Source organism: Miniopterus schreibersii (assembly GCF_964146895.1).
Source record: "Miniopterus schreibersii genome assembly, chromosome: 6".
In the NCBI taxonomy this organism is placed as follows: Eukaryota; Metazoa; Chordata; class Mammalia; order Chiroptera; family Miniopteridae; genus Miniopterus; species Miniopterus schreibersii.
In genome coordinates, this window is record NC_138107.1 from 13,539,877 (window position 1) to 13,565,944 (window position 26,068).

Here is a 26,068-nt window from a genome sequence, read left to right on the forward strand (position 1 = left end):
TACATAGCTTTCTTCTACAGTCTTTCTCCTTATCGAAGTTCACACTTTTGGTCAGTTGGGGGTTCAACGTTAAGTTTCCTAGATGCCTCCCAAAGGAAAAAGCGGTCCTGGAAAACGGGGAGCAGCATCTGGGAGCGACAGTTCTGACCAGAAGTCTCGGAGTCGCAAAGGTGGTGGCAATGCAGTAAAGGTCCGCCACATTTTGTGTGAAAAACAGTAAAAAGTCATGGAAGCCTTGGAAAAGTTAAAGTCTAGAATGAGATTCAATGAAGTGGCCACACAATATAGTGAAGATAAAGCCAGGCAAGGGGGTGACTTGGGTTGGATGACAGGAGGGTCTGTGATGGGACCATTTCAAGCAGCAGCATTTGTTTTGCCTGTAAGTGGGCTGGACAAACCTGTGTTTACAGATCCTTCAGTTAAGAGAAAATTTTGGTATATTATTATGGTTGAAGGCAGAAAATAAAATTGTATGAAACACTGAAAAAAAAGTTTCCATTTGTGTATAGCTTAAAGCCAGCTTGATCCTTAAGCTGCCCTTAAGGGGTGACTTTCCTCTCTTTCCAATTTAAGAGGAATCCAACTTTATTCATTCGTTCTCTAAAATTGCACCCTCTACCTATTAAGGTTGTACAGGCCAATAGAACTTAAAATGATTGTGATTGCGTATAGAGAGGTGTTGCTGTACATTGGGAGAAGCAGGCTGACCCCATCACCAGTTTAGTAGGGGCAACATCTATCACTGCCACCCCACCACCCACCACCAAATACAAAAGGTTCTGGCTGGGTAGCTCAGTTGGTTAGAGCATCCCAATATGCCAAGGTTATGGGTTCAATCCCCGGTCAGGGAACATACAAGAATCAACCAATGATGCATAAACAAGAGGAACTAATTGATACTTCTTTCTCCCTTCCTCTCCCTCTAAAAATCAATTTAAAAACAACACAGCCTAGCCAGGCGTGGCTCAGCGGTTGAGCGTCGACCTAGGATCCAGGCGATCGGGGTTCAATTCCCAGTCAGGGCACATGCCCGGGTTGCGGGCTAGATCAATGACTCTCTCATCATTGATGTTTCTGTCTCTCTCTCTCCCTGTCCTTTCCTCTCTCTGAAATCAATAAAGATATATTTTTTAAAAAACCAAAAAACAAAACAACAACACAGATGTTATTTTGTTAGGAATTACCAACTGGTCTTGGTATTTTACTCTCCAACTTATCTAGATGTGATGGCATATGCTAAGTTACCTGTTTCAAGAGTAACGCTTAGCCTGTGACCAAGGCTCAAACAGTGGGTCATTTTTATGTGGAAAAATAGCTCAGAGAGCACATTGGCATATACCAAAGAGAAATTACTGGAGGTTAGCACACCTTAAAACTGCTTTTAACAAAGTGTGACATGGTCACAGCAAGCCTCTCTTCGTATACATTGGTGGAATTCTCAGATGCACAAAGCTTTATAGAATAGACACCATTAATTAATGTTACAACCCAAGGATATAGAGACCAACTTTACACTCACTTAATGAGACTTTATTAAAGCAGATTGAGCCTTATTTAGTATACAAAAAAGTCCAAAAAAGGATCCATTGTGATAAATCTGCTAGCAGAGTCCATGGGGGTGAATGGCTTCCCACCCCTCCCACAGCATCCCAGTGTTTAAGATGGGTAGGCAGTCAGCAGAAAAGTTTTTTTCAGCAGGTTGGACTGGAATTCAGAGTCTATCATCTGAAAAATGAATTTCTACCTGTTGTGAATTAAAAACAGCCAGGATGTCCTCCATTTGTAGTTACTGTATATACACAATTCACAATTCTAGGATTTTAATGTGTCCTCAAATAGGAATAGACTTGAATTATGTCCAGTGGCAGCAATACTCCCAAAATAAAGTCTGTGTGTGTGTTCCTTTTATTAGTTCCAGACCATTTTGTGGTGGGAAGGGATGGAGCCAACCAGAAGTGGGTGGGTTCACTCACATGTCCAAACATGGCTCACATCTCAAAGACTGTCCAAGAGAGAATTCATCCCTCCAGGGATGTCACAGTCCAAAACTTGGTGCCAGGTTGGGGACAGCATGAGCTTTGGACCTAGAGGTCAAGGGCTGGTGGTTGCGGGGAGAGGAGAGAAACACAGTCCCTCAGCTGGAACCCTGGCTGGTCCCACCAGCCTCGAGGACATTAACTTTTGTCCCGTTGTGCTCTGGCACCTGGAGTTGGACACATGACCCTTGACCTGGATAAGGGCCTCAGTTGCTGCTGCTGCTGTCCTCACTATCTGAATAGGCACCCAGCTGGCTCAGGGAGGAGGTGCCCGGCATCCTCGGTGCAGGGTCTGCCACCTCCCCGTTCTTCAAAGCACCCAGGGTGGGTGCCGGCTGGCCCTGTGGGGTGCTGCGACCCAGGTCTGTTTTCTTGACCACAACGAGGCCTGACAGTTGGGACCTGCTGCCAAGGGTGCCTACACTCCTCTCCCAGCTCTCCACCTTCCTCTTCGCCTTAGGGGCCTCGTCCAGGATGGCGGTGGGGTTGGGCGGGAGGGCCGGCTGGGGTGGGGCGGGAGCAGCAGCATCCTCTTCGGAATCGGAGTCCTCCAGCAGTCTTCGTTTCCTGGATTCTTCCACCAAGGCTGCCGTCTCCCTCTCATCCTCCTCCAGCTCCCGCTTCAGTCGCTCCTCCTCGGACAGGCGGTGCTGCCGCAGCATGGCCTCGAAGTCCACGTGGGCCTGCCGCTGGTTCAGGTCCTTGAGCTCCTGCAGGTTCTCCAGTACCTCCATCTCCAGCTTGGAGTCCTTGGTTCGGTTCTCCAGCACCTTCATGGGGTTGTTCAGTTCTTCATCCTCCCGCTCCTTCTGCACTCTCTTCTCCTCCTCCTCCAGGAGCTTCTCGGCCTGGAAGTTCCGCGTGGCTCCGTGCTCCATAGTGTAGTCTGTGTTTTCGGGGTCTGTCTTGAAGGTGATCTCTGCCAGGCAGCGCGTGCACTTGATATAGAAACGGAAGATGGGCAGGCCCAGGTACACCTCGTTCTGCACCGTCTCTTTGCGCGCGTTGAACTTCTTACCCTTGTAGATGTACTCTCCGCACGTCTTACACCGCATGTTGAAGGGGGCCATCAACCGCACCACGTACTGCCGGTCTTTGGGGAGCTTGAGCTTGGGGATCTTTGACGGGTCAAAGTCGGGGGGATAGTATTTGTTTAAAACTTTTCGCTCCGACATTTTCGCCTCTTATTCTCGCTAGCACAGGAGAACTGTTTGGGATCGGTGTTTACTGAACTTCCGCGACCGTCCCTCGTACTTCCGTTGACGTCACTTCTTTCTGCCTCCCTTATTGGCTGCAGCATTCACATCTTGCCTTTTTCATTAGCTCCAATACCCGCCTGTCAAAGTTCGAATCCTTCTGTCTTTCCTCCCGAGTGGCAACCTCGGTAGCGCAACAAAGGTTCCGGGGACAGTCTGGTTTGGGGGAAGTTACGAGGAGACTGCGCCAGTTAAAATTTTGTCGTGATACGACGTAGCTGCTGGTCGCGACACTCCCTGTTGTTTATTATTTTATTCAACAAATAGAGCGCTCAGCGTTGAGCGCTTATCCCGTGTGCAGGCCTCTGGGAACCCACCCGTTCCATGTCCCTGCGCTCAGGTGGGGACTGGGGGCAGTTCCCACGGGCTACACATGTAGCGACGAAGAGCACCCAGGACACCCCGCCCCAAGTTTATCCTGCCGCCCCAAGTTTGTCTAAAGTCACCCGCAGACTCAAAGACCAGGTTCCAAACCTGCCTCTCCCATACAAGCACACTAGCGGCCAAATATCCCCCCACTGTCCTTCTGCGTTTTCTGTTTAAAGAGAACGTCCCACCCTATTCCTTCCCAGGCCTCCCTCCCCCCTCCCAGCTCCCCCTTCCCCCTCCCCCCTCCTTCTCCCCTCCTCCCCCTCCCCCTCCTCCTATTGAGGTGACATTAGCTTTTAACATTGTGTAGGTTTCAGATGTACAACTTTATAGTTCAACATGGTTATATACTACAAGGTGATCACCACCAAAAGTCTAGTTTGCACCCATCACCATAGGATTGACCCCCTTTACCCATTTGGCCCACCCCTCACTAACCCCCTTTTCCTCTAGTAACCATCAATCTGTTCTCCATATTTATAAGTGGTTTTTGTTTTGTTTGTTCTTTTTTTTATATTTCATATATGAGTAAAATCATGTTATTTTTCTCTATCTGACTTATTTTACTTAATAGCCTCAAGGCCCATCCATGTAGTCCCAAATGGCAAGGTTTCATTCTTTTTTTAATGGCTGAGTAGTATTCCATTGTGTATATATCACATCTTTTCTATCCATTCATCTAACAATGGACACTTAGGTTGTTTCCATATCTTGGATATTGTAAGTAGTGCTGCAGTGAACACAGGAGTTCATATATCTTTTTGAATAAATGTTTTTGTTTTCTTTGAATAAATACCCAGAAGTGGAATGTCTGGAACATATAGTAGAGTAGTTCAAGCCATTTTTGTAAACATTTGGGGATGAAGAATTTAGTCTTTTCAGCCAATTCCAAATAATAAGCATTGTATGTGTAAAATATTACCTATTATTTTTCTTTTTAATTGATTTGAGAGAGAGAGAGAGAAAGAGAGAGAGGAAGGGGAGAGAGAGAGAAACATCAATGTGTTGCTCCACTTATTTATGCATCCATTGGTTGCTTCTTGCATGTGCCCCAATGGGGATTGAACCCAAAACCTTGGCATATTGGGCCAATGCTCTAACCAACTGAGCTACCCAGCCAGAGCTTAAAATGTTACCTTTTCTTATTTTCTGTGAAGTCAAACTGTAAATCGATTTCTATTCTGACATTTTGTTTCATGGCCCGGGGCCTCAGATTTGGGTTACCTAAAATTCACAGAGACTAACCAAGTAAAACAAAAGACAGCTTCAGAGCTGTCATGGACATGGGCATGTCCTCTGACCAACTGCAGTCTTTTAGAGATAAAAGACTGCAATTATTTGGTATATTTGGTAGTAATTAAAGAAGATTAAAAACAATTAGGCCCAGCCAAGTGTGGCTCAGCATTTGAGCATTGACCTAGGATCCAGGTAATCGGGGTTCGATTCCCAGTCAGGGCACATGTGTGGGTTGTGGGCTCGATCAATGACTCTCTCATCATTGATGTTTCTATCTCTCTCTCTCCTTCTCCCTTCCTCTCTCTGAAATCAACAAAGATATATTTTTAAAATAATAATAAAAAAAAAAAAATGGAAAAAATATCCTCATGTGAGGATTAACAAAACACAATTAGATTCAATTTTCTATCTAATGAAATATCAAAAAAAAGCATCTTCATATAGAGAAGAGTTGAAACAAACATTTGTTTTGGGTGACAGTATCAATTAATAGAAAAATTCCATTTGGAAATTTTTCACTCTCTTGAAAAATTGTGGGAGCATTTTCAATATTCAGAGCTTGGGAAATGATCAACAAGTCTCAGCATATCCTATCAGTGTAGCCATTTAAAAGATGCTTAAGGACAAGTATGACCAAGAGAAGAAAATATACTTCTGATAGTTAAAAGTAAACAAAGAAAGAAAAAAAGAAGTCCATGAAATTTCATGTGCACTATATCTTGACATTTTAAAAATTGTGAAAGAAATCAAGTAATTTTTAATTTGAGAACAAAAATCTTGGTCTTTGAAAAGAAAAGTATATTTTAAGGCTACCCAAAATCTATACTTTTTAATCCAAATTTACCACCAGCATTCTTATTATTTTTAAAAAAACATCCCCAGCCCGGTTTCTCAGTGGTTAGAGTGTCAGCCCTTGGACTGAAGGGTCCCGGGTTCGATTCTGGCCAAGGGCACACGTACCTCGGTTGCAGGCTCAATCCCCAGGCCTGGTCAGGGCGAGTGCAGGAGGCAACCAATCGATGTGTCTCTTTCACATCGATGTTTCTCTCTCTCTCTCTCTCTTCCTTCCACTCTCTCTGAAAAGCAATGGAAAAAATATCCTCGGGGTGGGGGGAGGATTTAAAACACACACACACACGTTATGGTTATGTGGGTAAAATTTTATATTTCTCAAAAATCATAAGCATTAATATTTAAATAAAAATAAAATATTTAAATAAAATTCCTTATCAGTATGGAGAGTATGGTCTTTTAGCCTTTAAAGGCTGCAAACCAATCACAAAAATGCTATCCAAACATTCAGAGGTGTGCATTACAGCAAAAATTCAAACAACTTTGTTTTAAAACAGAAAAGGGAAAAAAAGAAATAGTTTCTGAACAAGAAAATTTTTTTTCTGGGGCGGGTGTGGGTAATCATGTGACACCAAATCAAAAGCAAGATACTTAAATAGTTGTTTTTTGTAAGTTGTTTCCTTTTGTTCCAAGATAATTTTATGAAAGAGCTCCAGAGTCTAATCTTTGCATGGCAATTTGTAAAAGAAAGGACGGGCAGAGATGTCTAAATTTACAAATCAATGCTCTCCTCCCAGGCTTCACTATTATATATATAAATATCAGGAGAAGAAAGTGTTCAAAATCACAGGAGTACTTATCCTTAAACATTGGGGACCAAAGAGTCTGGAACCCATTGACTTGATTATCCTGGTCTTTTAAAGGTGACATTTCCCAGCAGCATTTGGAGCCCTGAGGAAATCCCAGGTTCACCTCAGGTCCACTCAGAGAGGGTTAAGAGGTAAAAGTAAGTGGAAAAGGAAGCAATGTAAGGGGAAAAAGAATAAATTGCCCCTAGGCCACTTAACTTTTCCAATATCTTATAGCCAATCAATCCACTTATAAATAATGGCCAATAAATTATTTTGCTACCATTTTGGTTGTTATTCCAATTTAACATCATTCTTCATTTTCCCTCAAACTTCTTAAGTGCATTTTAGCACTCCACTATGCCAAAGTAAATAATTAAGTAGGTCCATTTTCCCTTACAATTTTATTTCTGATGGCCAAATTGTAAATTAACAGATATCACTCTCAGTTCATCAATTTATAGCCAAACAATTAATTGCTTTCCTCCTGATTTGGGGGTAAAATAAATATCAAGTTTACTTTAAGTAAAGACTGCATTTTCCTTTACAATATATATAACAGTTAAAAACAAACAAACAAACAAAAACCCAGACTTCATTTTCCTACCCAAGGAAAGAACTACTTTTCTTGGGAAGGTCTTATATTTAAAAAAAAAAAAAAAAAAAAAAAGCCACCCCATAGAGAGAGGTGGTTATATACACAGATTGCTGCCCACAACTGAGAGGATAATTCTTTTAACCTGCGATTTTTCTCAAAGTTTAGGAGCGGTGGAGTAGATTTCCCCCAGAATATTCTGACAAAAGAAAACTCTGGGTTCACTTGCAACGCCCCAGTACAGTGCCTTTGTAAGCCCGCTGCCAAAGGCCTGTGTGCAGGGTCAGCATAAACACAAGGCTCCATTACTGGGGCACGGACAGGCCCATCTGAGGCAGTCTGTGTACTAAAGTTTAAGAACGATCACACGGGCCTGGCCCCATGGCTCAGTTGGTCAGAGTGTTGTCCCCATATGCCAAGGTTTCAGGTTTGATCCCAGGTCAGAGCACTTACAAGAATCAACCAGCGAATGCATAAATAAGTGGAACAACAAATCAATGTTTCTCTCTCTCCCTTGCCCCCTCTCTAAAATCAAATTTTAAAAAATTATTACATGATCTTTGGAGTTCCTCCACTTCCCAGATTCTATAGACAATAAAGGATGGGGGAGGAGAGGCTCCTTTGTTCTAGTCTGTACCTCTATACCTCACTCTTTCTGCAGCCAGGAAAGCAAAGATAGGCGGGGAAGGCTGTCGCTGTTTTGGGCTTCCCTGGATGGAATCATCTTACTGAATCCACCTCAGTGCAGAGTCTCGTCCTAGGTTAAGACCTGCTTTGGGGGAGAAGGGTGGATGTGCACACTACCCAAACCAAGACATTTATGAAGTGACAATGGGCAGTATAATACCAAGAGCACCAAGCGCTCTCACCCCTGGCCCTGGGCTTCCCACCCTGCGGGCACCTCGGTGGAAAGCAGATGGTCTTTAGAAGCATGCTTGGGTGGCGAGGACGTCTAAGGAAGGACCAGACTCCTTAAGTGGCTCAGGGAAAAGCTTGATGTATCACCTGCAGGGCAGAGGAGCACCTGCCTCCAGGCCGGCCGCAGGATCCCTTCCTTCATCCAGAACCGCTCCTGGACTTGGGTGGCAAGATCAGCACCATCCCCAGAGACTCCTCATTCCTTCCTCCCCTGGCTGACCAGGCCCTCCTTCCCCTGGACGCTCCTTTTTCAGATGTGCTAATACCTTCATTCACTAGGGATGGTCCAGTCCTGGTGCTCGGCTCTGTGCGGACTGAAGACCGAATAGGCACGGCCCCCTTGCCCCTGCCTGAAGCTCAGGGCACCAGAGTGGGCACCGGCTGGCGCTGAAGAAAATTATTTTCTTTCTTTCCAGTTTGGGGGTGGAGCGGGCAATATCACTGCTCCCCCCCCCCCCCCGCCCTTCCCGGGTCCTCCGGCCAGCTGGATTAAGTGGGCAGGGGGCTGGGCGTGTCCTTTCCTGCCATGAGGTTTCCAGAGGGCTGGATCCTCAGGCGGCCGAGGAGGGTTCGTCCAGGATTCTGAGGCAGCGCCCTCCCCGCGGGTGCCGGGCCCGGACCCAGCAGGGGCGTGTCCCCACGCTCACCTGCCATTGGGCAGGTGGGACCGCCGGGCCTCCCGCAGGGGCCAGACTATAAATGCGGGGCCGGTGGCCGCAGAGCCAGATGCTGTTGCAGGATGGTGGACAGCGTGTACCGAACCCGCTCCCTGGGGGTGGCGGCAGAAGGGCTCCCGGACCAGTACGCAGATGGAGAGGCGGCGCGCGTGTGGCAGCTCTACATCGGGGACACCCGCAGCCGCACGGCCGAGTACAAGGCCTGGCTGCTCGGGCTGCTGCGCCAGCACGGCTGCCAGCGGGTGCTCGACGTGGCCTGCGGCACCGGGTGAGCCTGGCCGGGGGATGGGGGCCCGGGGGAGAGGGGCCTCGGGACTGCAGGACCCTGGCCTGCCACGTCGGGGCAGCCTCCGCGGCCGGGCCGGGAACCGTGTCTGTCGGCGGGTGCAGCGGGCAGGGCGAGCGCACCGGCCGGGCGGGGGGGGGAGGGGGGGGCTCCGAGACCGGCCCGGAGAGTGAGCACAGCGGGTGGGGAAGGCTTTGCGCCCGGGCAGCGCCAGAGCTGGGCTTTGGGCCAGAGGGACAAGAGATCTGAGCCTGCTCCAGCATTATTCCTCGGGTGATGGCAGTTAACAATGAACATTTGCTCAGTATTTGGCTGTGCCAAGCGCTGTGCCAGGAGCTTTTGAAACATGTTTTTAAAATCCTCACAAAACCCAAGGAGGTAAGTACGAAGTGGTATCCCATTTACAGCTGTGGAAATTCGGCCGCAGACAAGTAAAGATCCCCCCTCCGGTGGGGAGGAGAAACAGACCCGGTCGGTTAGGGTCTAGCCTGTGCTCTAAACCACCGCGTATATATATACGGTCGTCTGTGCGCAAGTTACTTAAGTTCCAGGAGCCTCAGTTTGCCCCGGCTCTCAAATGGGGCACCTCACAGGATTGCTATGAGGATTAATGAACATTTGTAGGATGTCTGACTCTGAATAGGTGCTAAAAATCAAAATGCAGTGTTGCTGCCCGGTGATAAGAAACAGATTTGCCAGGTCATTTGAGGTCAGTGGAGAGGACCTGGGGAGAGGAAGCAGAGGAATGGAGTGCGATAGGTCTCCTCCCCTTCCCAGGCCCCCTGATTGCCCCTCTTTGCCTCTCATCCTTGGTCCTACCCAGGGTGGACTCCATCATGCTGGTGGAAGAGGGCTTCATCGTGACAAGTGTGGATGCCAGTGACAAGATGCTGAAGTATGCGCTTAAAGAGCGCTGGAACCGGCGGCATGAGCCCACCTTCGACAAGTGGGGTACGCAGGTCCAGCCAGGCAGGCCCTCCCAGCCCAACCACCAAGGACATGGTTCTCTCTGCTCTGGGCTCCTTGGGTGGGGTGTTTTGTTTTCCTCAAGGGCACAGGAAAATTACTGTGATTTCCCTGAAGAGGGAGGCTTAGGTACCAGAATGAGATATCAGGTATGAGGAGCTAGTTTTAATTACGTTTATGTCTTATCCCTCCCCCCAAATAAAAACCCATAAGCACAGTCTTCCTTCCAAACCATGGCTTCCTTCTCTCTTGACCCGTCTTCCCCTTCACCCTCCATATCCACAATGTTCCCCTCCCTCTAACTGGATGTGGAGTCCCTGTGTGTCTCTTGAGGGGAAACTGAGGCAGAACTGCACTTGGTGGAGATGGGTACTGGTGGCCCATGGTGCTAGCCTGATCTCCCCTTCCTGGCCTCCAGTCATTGAGGAAGCCAACTGGATGACTCTGGACAAAGATGTGCCCCAGCAACCAGAGGGTGGCTTTGATGCTGTCATCTGCCTTGGAAACAGTTTTGCCCACTTGCCAGACTGTAAAGGTGAGAGAGGGTGTGGCCTTGGGCATAGCCCTTGCTTTGAGCTATACCCTCTTTCCACAGACCCCTGGGCACCTGCTCTCCTGTCAGAGCAGACTATGCTTTTTGCCCCTCTGCCTTGGCACTGGCATCCCTGGGGAGTATTAAGATGGGAGGGAGACTGGTGCTGGGAGCCCTGAGCAGACAGTCTCTCTGTCCCTCCCGGGAGCTCAGGGGACCAAAGTGAGCACCGTCTGGCACTGAAGAACATTGCGAACATGGTGCGGCCAGGGGGCTTGCTGGTCATCGATCATCGTAACTACGACCACATCCTCAGCACAGGCTGTGCACCCCCAGGAAAGAACATCTATTATAAGGTGGGCCCCTGAGGGAGGCCCAGAGTGGGAGGTGTGATCCTGGGGTCCAGGCCCCACAGTGGTGGCAGAGACTAATGCAGCCTGCACCACCATTTACAGAGTGATTTGACCAAGGACATCACAACATCAGTGCTGACAGTGAACAACAAGGCCCACATGGTGACCCTGGACTACACGGTGCAGGTGCCGGGGGCTGGTCAGGACGGTTCTCCTGGCTTGAGGTATCCACTTGGCTAAGTGGGGGATGAGTTGGGGGGGGTGTTGCTGAGGCCACCAGTCCTCATGGTTGGTCAGGGTCTCTGTTGCAGTAAGTTCCGGCTCTCCTACTACCCTCACTGTCTAGCGTCCTTCACGGAGTTACTCCAAGCAGCCTTTGGGGGCAAGTGCCAGCACAGCATCCTGGGTGACTTCAAGCCTTACAAGCCAGGCCAGGCCTACATTCCCTGCTATTTCATCCATGTGCTCAAGAGGACGGACTGAGTGTGGCCTCAGCTCCTACAACCCTCTGCCCAGGTGCTGCCAGGCTCTGTCTGGGGAGCCCCACACCAGCAGCTCCATGTGCAGATCCTGACAGTGTGGGGAGAAGCCCAACTGCAGCTGGGGTGCAGGGATCTGGGTTCAGGCTAATGGAAAAGTGAACAATACAGTCCGTGCCTTTTTCAGTTCCTCCATGTCTTGTTTTTATGTCAGAGGACCACGCTCCAGTGGAGCCCACTCTGCCCTGCACTGGGGCTTACTCCTCTCAGTCTTGCTCTTCCCCACACCACCACACCAATCTTTCAGACCACACCACCAGCAGAGGGCAGCATACACTTTATTTTCAGCCACAGGCTCCCTCAGGGACAAGTTTCCAGAACTCCACCCCTTTTCCTGAGCAGATGGGCCTTAGTCTTGGGGATGGCCTGGAAAAATGGACAGGGATACCTCTTGAACTCTCTCAGGCCTCCCCTACTTGGCATCCAGGGGATCTCCTGGGGGTAAGCAGCCTTCACGTGGGTCCATGACAGCCTGAGAAAGAGCCCTTTGCTCTCTCAGGTCTGTGGGGATATCTAGGTAGCTTTAGCCACTGTGGTCAGAGTTGGGTCCCAGACTTCAGGAGGCTCCTAGCAGGCGGCAAACTTGCGCTGGATGCGCTTGTACCGGAGCAGTTCCTGCTCACTGACTGAGGGCTCCAGCCGGGCAGCGGCCTGCAGCAGGTCCTCCATGGTGAGCAGCAGTGCTGAGCTCCGGGGCTCCAGCCCTAGGAGGAAGGTTCCCATTCCAGCTGAGGAACTCTGGCTATGCCCAAGCAGGGGAGAGCCCTGCGGGAGCACCTTCTTGCCCAGAATCGCCTCCTCTGAAATCCAGAACAGGGCCTGGTTTTCCCACTAGCTTTTTGGTTGACCTCTAGGGCTGGCGAGTGGCTCACCTTCCTCCAGGTCCTGAACCTTGCGTTTGAGGGCAGCTGTCATGGCATCAGAGCAGAGGGAGTAGAGGTCTGCACCCGTCAGCTGGGGAGGACAGTGATCCAGCACGTCCACCAGGCTTACAGAGGGCTCCAACTTGAATCTGTTGTGGGGATACAGGAAAGAAAGTTTTACTCAGCATGCCCTACTCCCTCAAAAAGGCATCCCTGACCAGCGCACTCTGCATATTGCACTTGTTCCCTAACCAGACCAAGGCCCAAGCCCTCTGGGAGTCTCCAACAGGGCATACTTGCGTGTGATGGCGCTCAGAACTCGGAGCTGGGAGGCACGGTCCTCGCTCACCCCCACAAACACCAGCTTGTCAAATCTTTAGGGAGACAGGCGGGCATACATGTCAGGGAACCCAGCATAAAGGTGAATGAAGAACACACAGGATGGAGTGAAGGGACAAGCCTAAATGGGCCTGGTGCGGAAGAGGTACAGGGTGCGTACCTGCCAGGCCGCAGAAGGGCAGGGTCCAGGAGGTCTGGTCTATTGGTGGCTCCAATCACAAACACATCCTGAGTGCTATGAAGCCCATCCAGCTCAGCCAGGAGCTGAGAAACCACCCTGCAAAGGAGGAGTGAAGGTGAGAGAGTCCTTGGCCCATCCTCAGCTCTGCCCTACCTCTGGTGCCTCTCCTTGCAAGCCTGCTCCACAGGGCCCCTCCTTATTTGTGCCCTGTGTACCCCTCCATGCAGGTGCCCATTCTCCTCAGTGTCTCACACCCAAAGCCACAGCACCTTTTGGCTTCCATTATACTGTCTCAGAACTGGAAAGGCAAGAACTCTGGGTTCTGAAGACTGCTGCAACCTACCTCCCATCCCTCTGTCCTGGACCCCAGACTCCATTCTGGCTCAGACCCCCACCTGTCCATCACACCTCCAGAGTCTCCACTTCGCCCCCGGCTTGGGGCCAAGGAGTCCAGTTCATCAAAGAAGATTATGCATGGAGCCGCGGCCCTGGCCCTGGCAAACACTGCAGAGAGGGGCCCACGGGAGGAGGCTCAGAGGGGTTTGAAGTCAGGATATGAGGGAAGAAAACCCAGGCTGGACAATTCATTACTAGCATTCCAGGTAATAGGCCCCACTGGCAGGAACATGACTTGTGGGGAAGAAGAGTAGGAATAACCATGAGTACCCTGAGGGTCGGGGGAGGCACAGGGGCCATCGTTTTGGGAAGGACTGGAAGCCCTGTCCACTCACCTTCCCGTACATTCTCCTCACTTTGGCCCACGTACATGTTGATGAGCTCTGGCCCCTTCACGCTGAGGGAGAGGATGTGGGAGGGTAACACTCCTTAGATGCATAAATAATTAGCTCAATCCACCCCCATCCCTCCAGGCCCCCTCACCACCTGAGGAAGGTAAGGCTGCATTCAGTGGCTACTGCCTTGGCCAGGAGGGTCTTGCCAGTACCAGGGGGCCCATGGAGCAGGAGGCCCGAGCGCCTCAGGCCCAGGCTCAGCAGCTCAGGGTGCTCTAGAGGGAGCTGGATGGTCTCTAGAATCTCCTTCTTGACCTCCTGCAGCCCGCCCACATCATGCCAGGACACGGAGGGGATCTAGGAGATGGAAAGTACAAGGCTGGGGATATGTGGGAGGAGGGAGCTCTGGTCCCACCTCCAAGGGCCTGGAGTCTCTACCTTGGGGGCTCCAACGGCCTGGGAGTGAGCTGACTGCAGCTGCTCCAGGGCCTGCGCGAAGTCCTCTGCCAGGAGAGGAAAGCCAGCAGTACACAGCTCCCCCTCTTCCTCCTCGCTCAAGCCGCCTGCCGGGCTGCAGAACCCAGGGAGGTGTCTGAAGGACCTGACAGGGCCTCCTCCCCTCAGGGTCCTGTTCCCTCCTCCCTCCCTCACCAGCCCCCACCAGCCCATACTTCCTCTTGTCACCTTTGCCCATTTGTGCTGTTTTCTTACCCAGAGTTCCTGATCCTGGTGCAGGCTGCCCGGCTGCTGTGGGTCAAAAGGGCATAGAGATCTCCTACCACAAAGCCCTGGGAACCACAGGAAAGGACACATGAGCAGGGCGCAGTAGGCAGAGCTGGTCTTCCAGCCAGAGCTGAGGCCCAATGTTGCTGCCTCAGGGTTCTCTACCCTCACTTGCAGGGCAGCAGGTCTGAGTTCCCATGACAAAGAACATGGGAGGACCAACCCTGCCTTGGTACTCACTGCACACCGCCGAGCCAGCTGTGCCAGGTTCACCTCTTGGCCCAGGGGCAGGCGGGCAGTGAGGGCCCGCAGGATGCTGAGCCGCTGCCCCTCCGACAGCACAGGCACCTCCAGCTCATGCGGAAACGCTGTCTGCACGTCAGCAGGCAGGTCCTGGGCCCGGCTTGTGGTGGCCACAACCATCAGTGGAGGGCAGCTGTGGACAGGGCGTGGGGATGGAGGATAAGAATGTGGCTGGCAGCCTGAGTACTGCCTTATCCTGAGGCAGGTGCAGGAGGGCGGGGGGGTTTTAAGATCGGAAAAGGAGATGAGCGCCCCAAGGCTTCCTGGATGGGGCTCCAAGGGAATACCCTGAAGGGGACATGTGTCCCCTTTACACAGAGAGCTGAGGGCAGAGGTTGTGCTTTTTCTTCAGCCTAGTGCTCCCCAAGAAAAACTAGGGACCACAGCCTTCTCCCTGTGGGTAACACAAATCTCCTCGGGCTGTCGGGGGGCAGCCAAACTGGTGACAGACATTGGAAAAGCCGCTGAGGAGGTGAGGACTACAGGATGAAAGGCTGAACAGAGGGAGCAGGGCTGGGCCCAGCTCTGCACATTACCTGGTGAGGGGGTCCTCATCCAGGAGGAGGCGACGCAGTGTGGCCACCACACGGGCGTCCTCACCTAGCCCATCACGGTCCCGGCCCAGAAGGTCCAAGGCTGTCAGCAACAGAACCACAGGCCGGCAGCGCCGGGCGCGGGAGAAGGTGGCCTGCAGTTTTGTCTCCACGGCCCCACTGCTGTCTGCACAGAGGCTGGAGCAGGGCACCTGGGGAGAGGGTCCCGATGGGCCTGTGAGCAAGGCGCAGGTGTGACTGGGGCAGGAGAATGGGAGGAAGAGTCAGACGAAGGTGCATGCCACCTCTCTTTGAAGGGCAGGGATGGGGGAAGAAGGTAATGCTGGCTAAGTCCTACCTCTACTTTACCCTAACCTCAGTCCCTGCACTATCCATCAAAATCTTGAAACCTCTCCTTGGAAGCATCTCTCAGGAGCTGAGCATCACGGGAACATGGCTGACCCACTGGGCTGAGGTGTTAGGGCCAGGCTAGTAGCCAGAAGGAAGAGGGGAGAGGGAGGATCTGGCTGGGGAGGGGAAACAGTTAGGGTTCTACCCTCCAGGTACCCTCACCTTCAGCAAGTGGAGCCCAAGGCGGCTGCAGGCAGCAGCCACTGCTGTGGTCTTCCCACTGCCCGGGGGCCCCCGTAGAAGGACACTGCCAGTTCCTGTCAGCAGGGCACCCCTGCAACCAGAGGACAGACACGTCTCCTCCACTCTGCCCAAACTTTAGAGTCCCCAGTAACAGGGAACCCTTGGATGTAGAGCGCAGACACCCGGTTTTTCTTTCCTTGAGGCGTCCCTCCCCCTGGACAGTGAGGCTGTATTTCCCACACCACCTGTGGTGCTCTGACAGGGCATGGAGCATATCCAGCAGCCAAGACTAGCTCCCTTTGTCACCACTGGATCTTCCAAAGCCTTGACTGTGTGTGTCTGGTCTGGACTGGATTGGAATTAGGACAGGGTCTGTGTCTACACTTGGGTCAGTGGTACGGGGAGCTGTGTCATTTAGGGTCAGGGTGGTGAGGACCGGGATGGCTAGTGGGCTCCCCAAGGGGAAGGGTAGTCTCAGAGACAGCTGTCCCTGGTGGAGGTTCTTTCTCTACAGCCAACCTTGGAGGATGGATGTTATCCCAGGAAAGGAGTGTGGGAACCTGCATGCAGAAAGCAGGCGGGCTAGTGGCCTTGGCATACTGGTCTGGGGGACGTCCAGCCAGTAGCATGAGGAACTACTTATCTGGCCTGCTGCCCCCCCAGGGATGTTGTGAGCAGGCTTTCCTCATTCCCTGAGGCTGCAGCTTCACTCACCCTGGCTGGAGGCGAGGTTTCAGGGAAGCACACAGCTCAGTCACCAAGGCCTCCAGGCCCGGAGGAGATAAGCTGTTCCAGAGACTAGATTCTCCTGAAGGGACCCTTGGAACAGGGCTCAGGGTAGAACCCACCTGCGAAAGGTGGGAGGAAGCTTTAGTTTCTAAGTTGTTTCTGCTTCTTTCCTCAGGTCTACTCCTACCCCCAAGGCCTCACCAAGTATAAGGAGGTATGGGTGGTGTCAGCCAAGTAGGCGCTGGTTGGCCCATCTGGAGCTTCCCCAACTGTTTTCTTCACTTTAAAGAACATCTCCTGCCACCTGCAGGAAGGAGGCCCAATGAACCCCAGATCCAGACCCACGTATCCCCTCCCCAAGGACAAGGTGGCTATCTCACTCAGAGATCCACTGTAGGAACAGACTCAAGCGCAGCACAAGTAAGTGCCCCAGACATGGAAGGAACTGGGGTTGGGGAGGTTGGGAAAGCAAGTGGTCTTTCTTATCCCCCTGACTGGATCATACACATCTTGAGGCCAGGAGCTATGCAGTCCTCCGCATCCCTCATGACAACCATTAGAGAGCCTTGGGGGGGAGGGTGTCTCCAGGCAAATAGCCTATCCACCTACTCCAATGGGGGAAGCCACTGCTGCACTAACCAGTGATCACCTGGCCATTGTCAGTGGCTTCACAACGGTCGCTCCCTCGAACACATACCCACCAAGGTTCCCCAAACCTCAGAGGAGAGAGTCCCTTCATTCTTATTCCATAACCCACAAAACCTTCTTGCAGGCAGATTCCTCAACGACATCTAATGATTAATGATTCTCTATTTGGACTGCACATTAGCATTATCTGCAAAACTTTTAAAATCAACCTCTCTCACATACTGTATGATTCCATTCAGCAGATCAGTGGTTGCCAGGGGCTGAAAAAAGGAGTAAGGAGTGACTGCTAATGGGTAGGGGTCTCTATTAGGGGTCACAAAAATGCCCTGGAATTAGGCTACATAACCTTGTGAGTATACCAAAAACCACTGAGTTGTATATTCTAAAAGCATGAATTTTATGGTATATGAATTATATCTCAATTTAAAAATTAACATTTTCTCTTCTTTTGGAAAAAAAAAAGATTGCAGTTCTGTTCCGATAGGTCTGGGGTGGGGCTCAGGAATCTGTATTTTTCAAAAGTGCCTCAGTCATAAACAAGGCAATGCAGGCACTGGCTAGTGTCAGAGAATTAGGGTTACTCAACCTGCTGCTACTACTACTGCGGGTAGCAGTTACTAGCCCAGTTTCCCAGATAAGGAAATGAACTAGTCCTCTCTTTAGTCCTCAGGCAGCAAGGCAGTGACAGAGTCAGTCTATAACCTTGGCCTCATTTAGGTCCAATCAAGGTGTAAATTCCTTTGCTCACAGTGTCCCACAGTCACAAAGCTGCTCTCTCTGGTGGCAAAAGGGGGGTGGTGGGAATGTCTCCAGGTGGCAGGAGGAAGCGTATCACATTAGTATTATGAAACTCTTGTAACTATTAAGGTAGGCAGTGGTTATGCTAAAAGCTAGAACATAAGGAAAACTGTGTCTTACTGTTAATCATTCATTATAAATAAACAATGGGTGGGTCTATAACCTAGGATCTGAATCAAGCCCAACATCCTGCGTCAGAGTGCATATGGCCAGCACTGGGATCCAAGGAAGAACAGCTCCAGTAGATGGTTAGGGAGAGACTCCTCTCTTCCTTGGGGCACGGTTGGACCACTTCACTGAATACAATGGCTAGGACTTTGGAACATATCTGGACTCTGCTGGGGAACAATGGGTTGTGTCCCCAAGAGCCAGACAGGAAACAGTGGAGCTGGCTCCCAGCAGCCTGATTAGGGAAGTGGAATGCAGGGCAGAATCTGAAGAGGTTACACTAGTGCAGGAGGCTCCCTGCAGGGCTCCCCTTACCAAGTCCAGGGGAGAGGGCTAAAGCACTCATCCTATCTGTCCTGGGACCCAACTGCCCTCCCCCCCAACCCTGCTTTCCAGAACCTGCTCAGGGGAAAGAAGTATGTGCTCAGCACTCAGAAGAGGGAGAGAGATCTCTATAGGGTTAGAATGGCAGACATCCAAGGCTAGGATTGGCTTACTGGTATGTCTCAGGAGGGCCTAGTGCCTGTTTTCCCTTTGAAAGTACAAAGGGTAGTTTTGTAGTTTTCTTACAGAGAGCTTCCATCCTATATTGAGGATAGAAGACAGACAGAGGTGGGAAGTGACTGATACGTGCCCGTCTGGCATTTTCTACCCAGCCCCAGGTGCAGATTTGATCTGGGAAAGCTCAAAGAGGTGCCATGGGTTACACAGGACACAACCACAGCCCTGAGACTGAGCAATGGCCAGAACCAAGCTCTGAATGTTGGTCAAGAATAAATCAGGTACTCCAGGCAAGGCATCTCTCTCTGGGGAGAGGACTCAGGCTGGCTTGGTTCTGATGGCACTTGTACCCAAGTTCCCTGCAAGCTGGTCCCACCGTCTCACTGAGATTTACCTGAGGGTTGGGCTTGTGTGCCTGTCAGTTGTGTTTTCCTAGTAAATCGCTACAGGAAATCAGTCCTGAATAGAGGGACCGGCTGGGGTATAGGTGCTACACACTCTCCCCCCTTCACATGAGGCCAAAGCAGGCTCTGAATTCCTTGCCTTGCCATTTTAAAAGGAGACAACAGGAGGAGAAAGGCTGGATGCCCTGTTTTAAGGTTCTTAGCTCAGTCATGCTCTTTCTCATTTTCTGTTGAGGATAAGGAAAGAGAGGAGGCCTCTCAAGGATAGCAGCGATCCCTCTCTCCCCATTTTGGTACATAAGAGCAAAAAGCAGCATGTGCACACTCCGTCAGCTAGGGCAGAAGTCAGAGCCTGGCTCCTTATGCGGAGTATGTGGGATGCCTGGCCCAAACAACATTGTGGTTGAGAACAGAAAACAAGGAATTCCACCTGAGTCTAGGCCATTAAGTTATATCCAATGCTTTACTTAACCTGGGACCACCATTTAGTTTGAGGATAAACCCCTCCCAAAGCTAGCAGGCAGTGATTCTTTATCTTTTTTCAGTCAAGTGCCTATTGAGAACCTGAAGATTGGGTACCTTCTCTCCAGAAAAATGTAGAACAAAATGTTCTTACGCACAAAGTCATTCCATACCGCTTGGGAGGAAGGGGCTGTAGAACTCCTGCACCCAGATTAAGAATCCCAGCTGTGAGATAGGAGGCAGCTGCATACCTGGGCAGTTTCTCTGGGCTTCCTTCCAGGATCTCTATTTGCCCAACTGTTGGCACACACAGAACATCCCCTTCCTGGACTGCCCTGTAACACAGCAGTGGTACTGGTCAGCTCACATTGGGAGTCAAGAGCATGTGCCTGTCATGTTCCCCCCCATTCCCACCATCAACGTGAAGACTACTTCCTTAGGGGCCTACTGCCCACCCAGAGACCCCAAACAGTTGTCCAGAGAGCAAATCTGACCTAGAATGAGCTGGAGGAAATGGCAGGGAGGCTAGAAAGGGGAATTAGAAGCCAGGGTGTGTGGGTGGTGTGTGTGTGTGTAGCAGGATCCTGGTTCTCTTGGAGTCCTCTCAAGTCAAAGCAGTTTCTCAGTTTAGAATGTCCAGATTCACCTCAAGGTCCAGACTTCTCTTCTGTTGTCTGCCTGACACACCAAGAGGCTTCTAGCCACAATATTGCTTAAAAAGTGGCTTTTTAAAAATCAGAGGCTCTATGGTACCTAGATCTAGGTAGGATGGGATAGGAGAGCAATGAGGGTAAGGTGCTATCCTCCTAAAAGGGGTAGCGAGCTAACCTGGGTGTCTGAAAGTGCTGGTAAAGAATGTGGTCATAATTCCCGTTAGTGCTGTAGTGGGGAGAAGACACAATTTCGATGTGTAACTCTTTGGCAAACGGAGGCCCGGGCAGCACTGAACAGCTTCCTTTGTCTTCAGGGGCGCTGGAGCCTTCCAAGTATCTCTATGAGAGAAATAACCACTACCTTATAATCTTCTCCCAAAGAGTCAGGCTGTGCCCTCTCTCTTAGCAGCCAACACTTCTACTTTCATCCCCATAACCGCAAGGCTTGTGGGAGGGGAGGCCTAAGGTAACAGAGCTGAATATCTATATCTTCCCTAGAAAACAGAAACCTTTCCTTCTAATGAGCACAAAGAAAACATTTCTGACTCTTGACTTTTCTAATGTTAGCTCCAAAAAGTTCCCCAGTAAAGATAACCCTTCAGTGATACCTTTAAGTTGAGCCAGAGCCACTAAAATGGCAATTAATTCCCACAGTCCTTTGAATGGCACCAGGCAGCCACTGGGATTGCTATTAAGTGGCCATTAGTGGGGATACTCTGAATTTAGGCTGTGGGAAGAGAATATGATCTCACTTAAGCATAAAGGGTTGGTTTAGCTGAATGAGCTCCCGTCTGAGTACACCAGTAGTTTTTCCTCCATTCAGAAGGAGACCCACTCCTGGCTCCCATTCATGCATATCTTATCTCTCTTCTTGACATGCCATAGCCCTAATTGGCTATGCCAGCATCACCTAATAGAACTTTCTACAGTGATAGAAATGTTCTATATCTACATGTATCTATTGAGCACTTGATATGTGACTAAAACAACAGAAGAACTGGATTTTTAACTTTATTTAGTTTTAATTATAGAGTCACAAAGTGGTTAGTGGCTTCCATATTGCATAGTGCATATATCTAGGTGTATCTAGATGTATATAACCATACATCTAGGTGCTTAAACATTAACTATATTTGTCCCCCCAAATACAATTATTTTCTTGAAGTAAACTCCTTAAAAGCAGAAACCAAAAACTTCACTTGCATATACATGTATGTGTGTGTGTATATATATATACACACACATATATATATACATATATATGTATATGTACATATATGTACAATTAATCTTTAGCTGAGGGTATTTTTTCCATTGATTTTTCAAGAGAGAGGGAAGGAGGGAGAGAGAAACATTGATGTGTGAGAGACACATGGATTGGTTGCCTCTTGCACGCCTCCTGACAGGAGCAAGGGATCAACTTGCAACCCAGGTATGTGCCCTCAACGGGGAATTGAACCTGAGACCCTTTGGTGTGCTGGCAGATGTTCTAACCACTGAGTAACACCAGCCAGAGCTTCACTTGGATATATTTAATAAAATATTTAAATTAAACACCAGGCACCAAAGATAATAAAGAACCCTCCCTTCAAGAAATTTACAATATATAATTGGGAATTAGACACATTACATGAACATAACAAGGCAGACTAAAATAAATGCTGTGAAAAAGGCACAAAATGCTATAGAAGGATGTCATGTTAAATTTTTTATGGTGAGATTATGAAAGGCTTTGTGAGGATGGTGGCATCTTTAGATGGGCCTTGAAGGAAAGGATGGTAGGATTTTAACAGATAAAGGCAAGAATAGGAAAGAATCTGAAGCCAAGGATAAGCATGAGCAAAAGAATTGAAGTATCATCCTCCATACTGCCCAGAACAATACTGAATACACTGTAGCACTTCAACAAACACCTGAGTAGATTGAGCAGATTAATGTATACCCCTGGTAACTTGACTGTGCATCTCACATTTCACCTGAATAGAAGAAAGCCCTTATCATGCACCAGCACACTATGGAGGATCATGATACTTTGATCGTAGAGAATGAATAAATAAGGCGGAGACACTGAGCGAAAAGTCCAAGATCTAAGGAGCAAGGGACCTTAATTTTACAATTCGGTTAAAACAAAGAAGAGACAAGGAGCATAAGCATTCCTGACCTCAGTCCTATATCCTACCTGAATTCTGAGCTCTCCCACTTCTAGGAGATCACAGCCGAGATTAAAAGCCAGAGTGGCAGGCATGAGGGCCAGTCCATCAGCGAGGGGCTCTCCCACTTGCCCAGAACCGGGTCCCAGCCTTTCAGAGAGGTCCCAGCGAGGCTCTACGACCTGCACCGTGGCCAAGTGTGGCTGGGAAGTGTTCGATGACTCTCCAGCCACGGTCACCCACACCCATTCGCCCTGGAAGAGGCCGAGGCTACGGAGACAACTCCGGCTCACCCTCAGGGAATCTCCAGCCCCTCCTAGAACTCCCCGGAGTCGCCGGACTGTACCGGAAACCGCGAAGGAGGACACCAAGGGCGGGGGTGGGGGCCGGCTGCTTTCCCCAGTCTCCGGGCCCAGTTTGGCCCGCCCACGGAGCTCAGTCACAGCTAGCCGCGTCCCTGGGCCCAGCAGCCCTTGCAACGCCGGCCGCGTCTCCAGAACCCGCGGTCCGGGCACCGGCAGAGCCTCTCCGCGCCTCACCAGCAGCGGCCCGATTCGCGGTCCGAGCCCGGTCCCGGGCGATGTGCCGAGCAACGCCCAGCCCAGCGCCGGGGGCCGCCGCACAGGCCGCGCCCGCACCCACGCCCCGGAGCCCAGGGCCAGAAGCCGCAACAGCGTGCGGCTAACCAGCAGCTGCGGAGGCCCGGGACCCTGCTCTTCGGTGCCTGCGCCCGTTCCCTCCAGGGCCGCCACAAGCAGCGCCGGCCCTGCGGGGCTCTCCCCTGCAGGCCGCAGGGCCAGCACCAGGCCATGCCCCGCCACAGGCCACGGGCCCCCGGGCGGCAGCAACACCGCCAACGGGGGTGTCTCGTTCGGGAAGGGCTCCAGGACCCTCAAGACTGCCAGCGCCATGGTGACGAGACACTGAGGAGGAAAGTGAAGGAGGGCGCCTTCCCGAGCGGAGAGCCGCAGGGCTCGCCGCGGCGCGCACGCCGTTTCCGCTTCCGTCAGGGGAGGGGCGAGGCGAGTGGGTGGGGCGTCGGGTGCGGCGCGCTGGCTCTGAGACTGCGAGCTGCGCCTCGGCGCTGTCCGGATGGTGCCTAGAAGGCAGTAACACAATTACCGCGATTGCATAGTCTTTACACAGGCGTCCTTTGAAACTGTTTCCAGGGATTTACCTTCCTCGCCTGCTAGGGAGTAACATCCTCTCAACTACCTTGTCCCATAGCACGTACTTAACAGTGTATTGAATGAGCAATGAGCAGCTTGCAGCGGGTCTACTCAGCCCGGGGCTGGGAGCCGTGGGTGGAGTGTTTAGGAAGGAGTCCATTCCTCTGCGGAAATCCTACCGTTCCTACTCTAGGATTGGGGGTTTGGGGGTTGTGGGAAGGTTGAAGGAGGGAGTGGTAGGATTATAAAACTCTCAGACATGCTTAGGGATATGTAGCGCCTGCCGGCTGAATTATTGCATGTGATTCACGTAGCTCTGGAGTGCTGAGTGCTGCCACACCTGTTCTAACACATCCTACACAAAACCCACGTTCCAGTGTTTCTTGTCCTGTTTCTTCTACTCCCACCAAACCTGAAGCAAAGACAAAGCAGCTTCGGTTTTTCATCCTTCCAAAACCAGTTGTTTTTCCTCAGCCAATCCTTACAAACTGGAGATCCATTTCCCGTTTCTACCCTAGGGGTGGGTGGAGGTGGGGAGCAGCAGAGCAGGCAGAAGAGAGGGGTTCAAGGCTTCAATGAGCACCAAACCAACAGCTTGGTTCCCACCTGTATTATTACTTAGATTCCATACTTGTTTCCTTCTCCCTGCTTTGTACAAGACACTAGACACTGGTAGGCCACACTTCCAGTTATTAACAATATATTTGTACTTAGAATCAACGTATTGGTTTGGTGGCAATCTACTCTTTCTGGACCTGTTGCCCTATTTCCAGCTATTGCCCAACTTTCTCCTTTCCTTCACAGCGAGCATCTTGAGTCAGTCTTCTACTTTGTACATTATGCATTCCTAAAAATGCTAAAGTTGAATTTTAGATTTACATGTTATAAGGCATTTCCATGCCTAAAGCAATAAGAAGATACTTTTATTTTTTTAAAAATATATCTCTATTGATTACAGAGAGAGGAAAGGAGAGAGAGAGAGAGAGAAATAGAAACATCAATGATGAGAGTCACTGATCAGCCGCCTCCTGCACGTCCCCAACTGGGGATCAAGCCCGAAACCCAGGCATGTGCCCTGACCAGGAATCGAACCCCGATCGCTTGTATCCTAGGTCGACGCTCAACCACTGAGCCACGCCCGGCCGGGCAGGAAGATATTTTTTAAATGTCTGATTATAGTTCCTGGAGGTACCTCTAGTCCTAAACCTGAAATTGCCCAGTTCCACATCTTTACAACAGCATGCAAGAATGGAGGAGGTAGCTGGATGAAAACTCCTATTTGGTAGTTCTAAACTATTTTGCCTCTATCCCCTGCCTCCCAGAGGTGCCAAGGACTGGAAGGATGGTGGGGTGGGTCCAAAGAAGATAAGCCTGCTTTACACAGTAGCAGGCAAGCTCTAGGCCTTAGGACTAAGGTGCTCCTCGAGGCCTTAGGAATGGGTAAATACATCCCATATCCTGTCTCAGTCAGCATCCATACAGATACAAATATCAATCCACAAATAAATGTCATTTCCTCCCAGGCTTTCCCCCCAGCAAATAATAGCTGGCATGCAGTCCACTCTGCATTACCTTGAAATCATCATTAGTCACTAGGAGCCAAATACTACTTCTGTAAAACTTCCACTATAAGCTTCCTTCTACTCCTCTGAAACCTTCCTGCAAAGATCACCTGTAACCTCTCAACTGCAGAATCAAAGTGCTGCTGTTTGATCTTTATCTTACTAGGTCTTTCTCTGGAATCTGACACTATTGACCATTTCTTTTACTTCCTTTGCCATTATGACACTAGTTTTCCTCCTACATGTCTGATAGCTTCCTGAAGTCAGCCTCAACTCCTCCCTTTGCTTTACCATCCTCCCCAAAATCCAGTGAATCACCAAATCCTGTTGACTTACACATTTCCCAATTCTGTCCTTTCTTCTCCATGCCCATGGCCATTGTCTTATAACATTGCTCTCCTGGGCAAGGACTACAGGCTCATTCTTGAGCCTTCTCCAGTTTCTTCATGTAGTCAATCTGCTACTGGAGTCAACTTTCTGAAACATATTCCTCCGGCCGCTTCTAGGTTTGTGTAATTTTTTACACTGTATCTTAATCATCTGTTTATACATGTCTGTGAACTTCAGATCACTGGAACTCCTTGAGGGCAGGAACTGATCTTATCCATTAGGACCTTGGCTTGGGCAGGGTGGGGAGTAAAAGATGTAGTTCCCGAGACACTAAACACTGCAACAAGTGAGCAAATCTAGCTGGTTCTCCAATGCCATGAAACTTGCAGTAGGAACAGGGACCCTCTTCCCAAAGTAGCAACAAACCCGGGATTCTCATCTCATCTCACCCATACCCCAGCTTGCCAGGCTTCCCCTTTGATTCTCTGCAAACCCTGTCTAGGAAACGGATGCCCTCGAGTACTCTTGGGAGCTCTCTCCACCAATTTTGCGTATGCAATTAGTGCTACGGTACCCTGAGAAAGAAAACTACCCTTCATTTTAGGGCTCCTTTCCTTCAATTCGGACTGGGCGGAGTAGGAGCGTGGAGAAAGAGTGAGAGCCACTTGAGAAGGGAACGGGTTGCTAAGAAAGGCCGAGGCCGACGTGCCACAGACGCCGGAGTGCGGCACTGGGTCCTAAGCTTGGGCTTCCCCTTACCCCCGCCCCCTTCGCTAAGCTCGACCCACTTTAGGGCGGGACCTCCCAGTTCAGCCAATTCTTGG

The 26,068-nt window shown here is 50.3% G+C and overlaps 3 protein-coding genes and 1 pseudogene across 5 annotated transcripts; 2 read left to right on the plus strand and 2 right to left on the minus strand.

Moving 5' to 3' along the window:
* The first annotated feature begins 128 nt into the window (after positions 1 to 128).
* Positions 129 to 1,902, plus strand: LOC308558519 (peptidyl-prolyl cis-trans isomerase NIMA-interacting 4 pseudogene; annotated as a pseudogene). The gene has a single exon. The product of its transcript is annotated as a peptidyl-prolyl cis-trans isomerase NIMA-interacting 4 pseudogene (transcript).
* Positions 1,517 to 3,282, minus strand: LOC308558515 (splicing factor YJU2-like). Its single transcript, XM_081140275.1, has one exon. The coding sequence runs from the start codon at positions 3,209 to 3,211 to the stop codon at positions 2,243 to 2,245; it is 969 nt and encodes a 322-aa protein (XP_080996401.1). The 5' UTR covers positions 3,212 to 3,282; the 3' UTR covers positions 1,517 to 2,242.
* Positions 3,283 to 8,603: 5,321 nt separating this feature from the next.
* GNMT (glycine N-methyltransferase) lies at positions 8,604 to 11,529 on the plus strand. The gene is made up of 6 exons (XM_081140276.1): positions 8,604 to 8,995; positions 9,837 to 9,964; positions 10,398 to 10,514; positions 10,725 to 10,867; positions 10,967 to 11,088; positions 11,176 to 11,529. The coding sequence occupies exons 1-6, from the start codon at positions 8,790 to 8,792 to the stop codon at positions 11,345 to 11,347; spliced, it is 888 nt and encodes a 295-aa protein (XP_080996402.1). The 5' UTR covers positions 8,604 to 8,789; the 3' UTR covers positions 11,348 to 11,529.
* Positions 11,530 to 11,644: 115 nt separating this feature from the next.
* PEX6 (peroxisomal biogenesis factor 6) lies at positions 11,645 to 23,189 on the minus strand. 2 transcript variants are annotated; one of them, XM_081141243.1, is made up of 17 exons: positions 22,213 to 23,189; positions 20,209 to 20,372; positions 19,632 to 19,715; positions 16,601 to 16,703; positions 16,385 to 16,518; positions 15,650 to 15,761; positions 15,080 to 15,288; positions 14,481 to 14,676; positions 14,229 to 14,305; positions 13,956 to 14,088; positions 13,669 to 13,874; positions 13,518 to 13,579; positions 13,182 to 13,290; positions 12,766 to 12,882; positions 12,563 to 12,640; positions 12,276 to 12,415; positions 11,645 to 12,107 (listed from the first exon to the last, which is right to left on the minus strand). In XM_081141243.1, exons 1-17 carry the CDS (start codon positions 23,092 to 23,094, stop codon positions 11,971 to 11,973), a joined length of 2,943 nt encoding a protein of 980 aa, XP_080997369.1. In that variant the 5' UTR covers positions 23,095 to 23,189; the 3' UTR covers positions 11,645 to 11,970. The 2 variants fall into 2 exon arrangements, 1 of the variants encoding a protein (XP_080997369.1); XR_013999086.1 differs by lacking the exon at positions 13,182 to 13,290.
* Between the last annotated feature and the right edge of the window lie 2,879 nt (positions 23,190 to 26,068).

Excerpts from the sequence above, each read along its gene's own strand:
- GNMT (XM_081140276.1), top strand. The coding sequence starts at position 8,790 with ATGGTGGACAGCGTGTACCGAACCCGCTCCCTGGGGGTGGCGGCAGAA. Across the intron at positions 8,996-9,836 it reads GACGTGGCCTGCGGCACCGG|GGTGGACTCCATCATGCTGG; the intron begins GTGAGCCTGGCC and ends GGTCCTACCCAG. Across the intron at positions 10,868-10,966 it reads GAAAGAACATCTATTATAAG|AGTGATTTGACCAAGGACAT; the intron begins GTGGGCCCCTGA and ends CACCATTTACAG.
- PEX6 (XM_081141243.1), bottom strand. The coding sequence starts at position 23,094 with ATGGCGCTGGCAGTCTTGAGGGTCCTGGAGCCCTTCCCGAACGAGACA. Across the intron at positions 15,289-15,649 it reads TTGGGCTCCACTTGCTGAAG|GTGCCCTGCTCCAGCCTCTG; the intron begins GTGAGGGTACCT and ends CCCTCTCCCCAG. Across the intron at positions 14,089-14,228 it reads ACCAGGATCAGGAACTCTGG|CCCGGCAGGCGGCTTGAGCG; the intron begins GTAAGAAAACAG and ends TGGGTTCTGCAG.
- LOC308558515 (XM_081140275.1), bottom strand. The coding sequence starts at position 3,211 with ATGTCGGAGCGAAAAGTTTTAAACAAATACTATCCCCCCGACTTTGAC.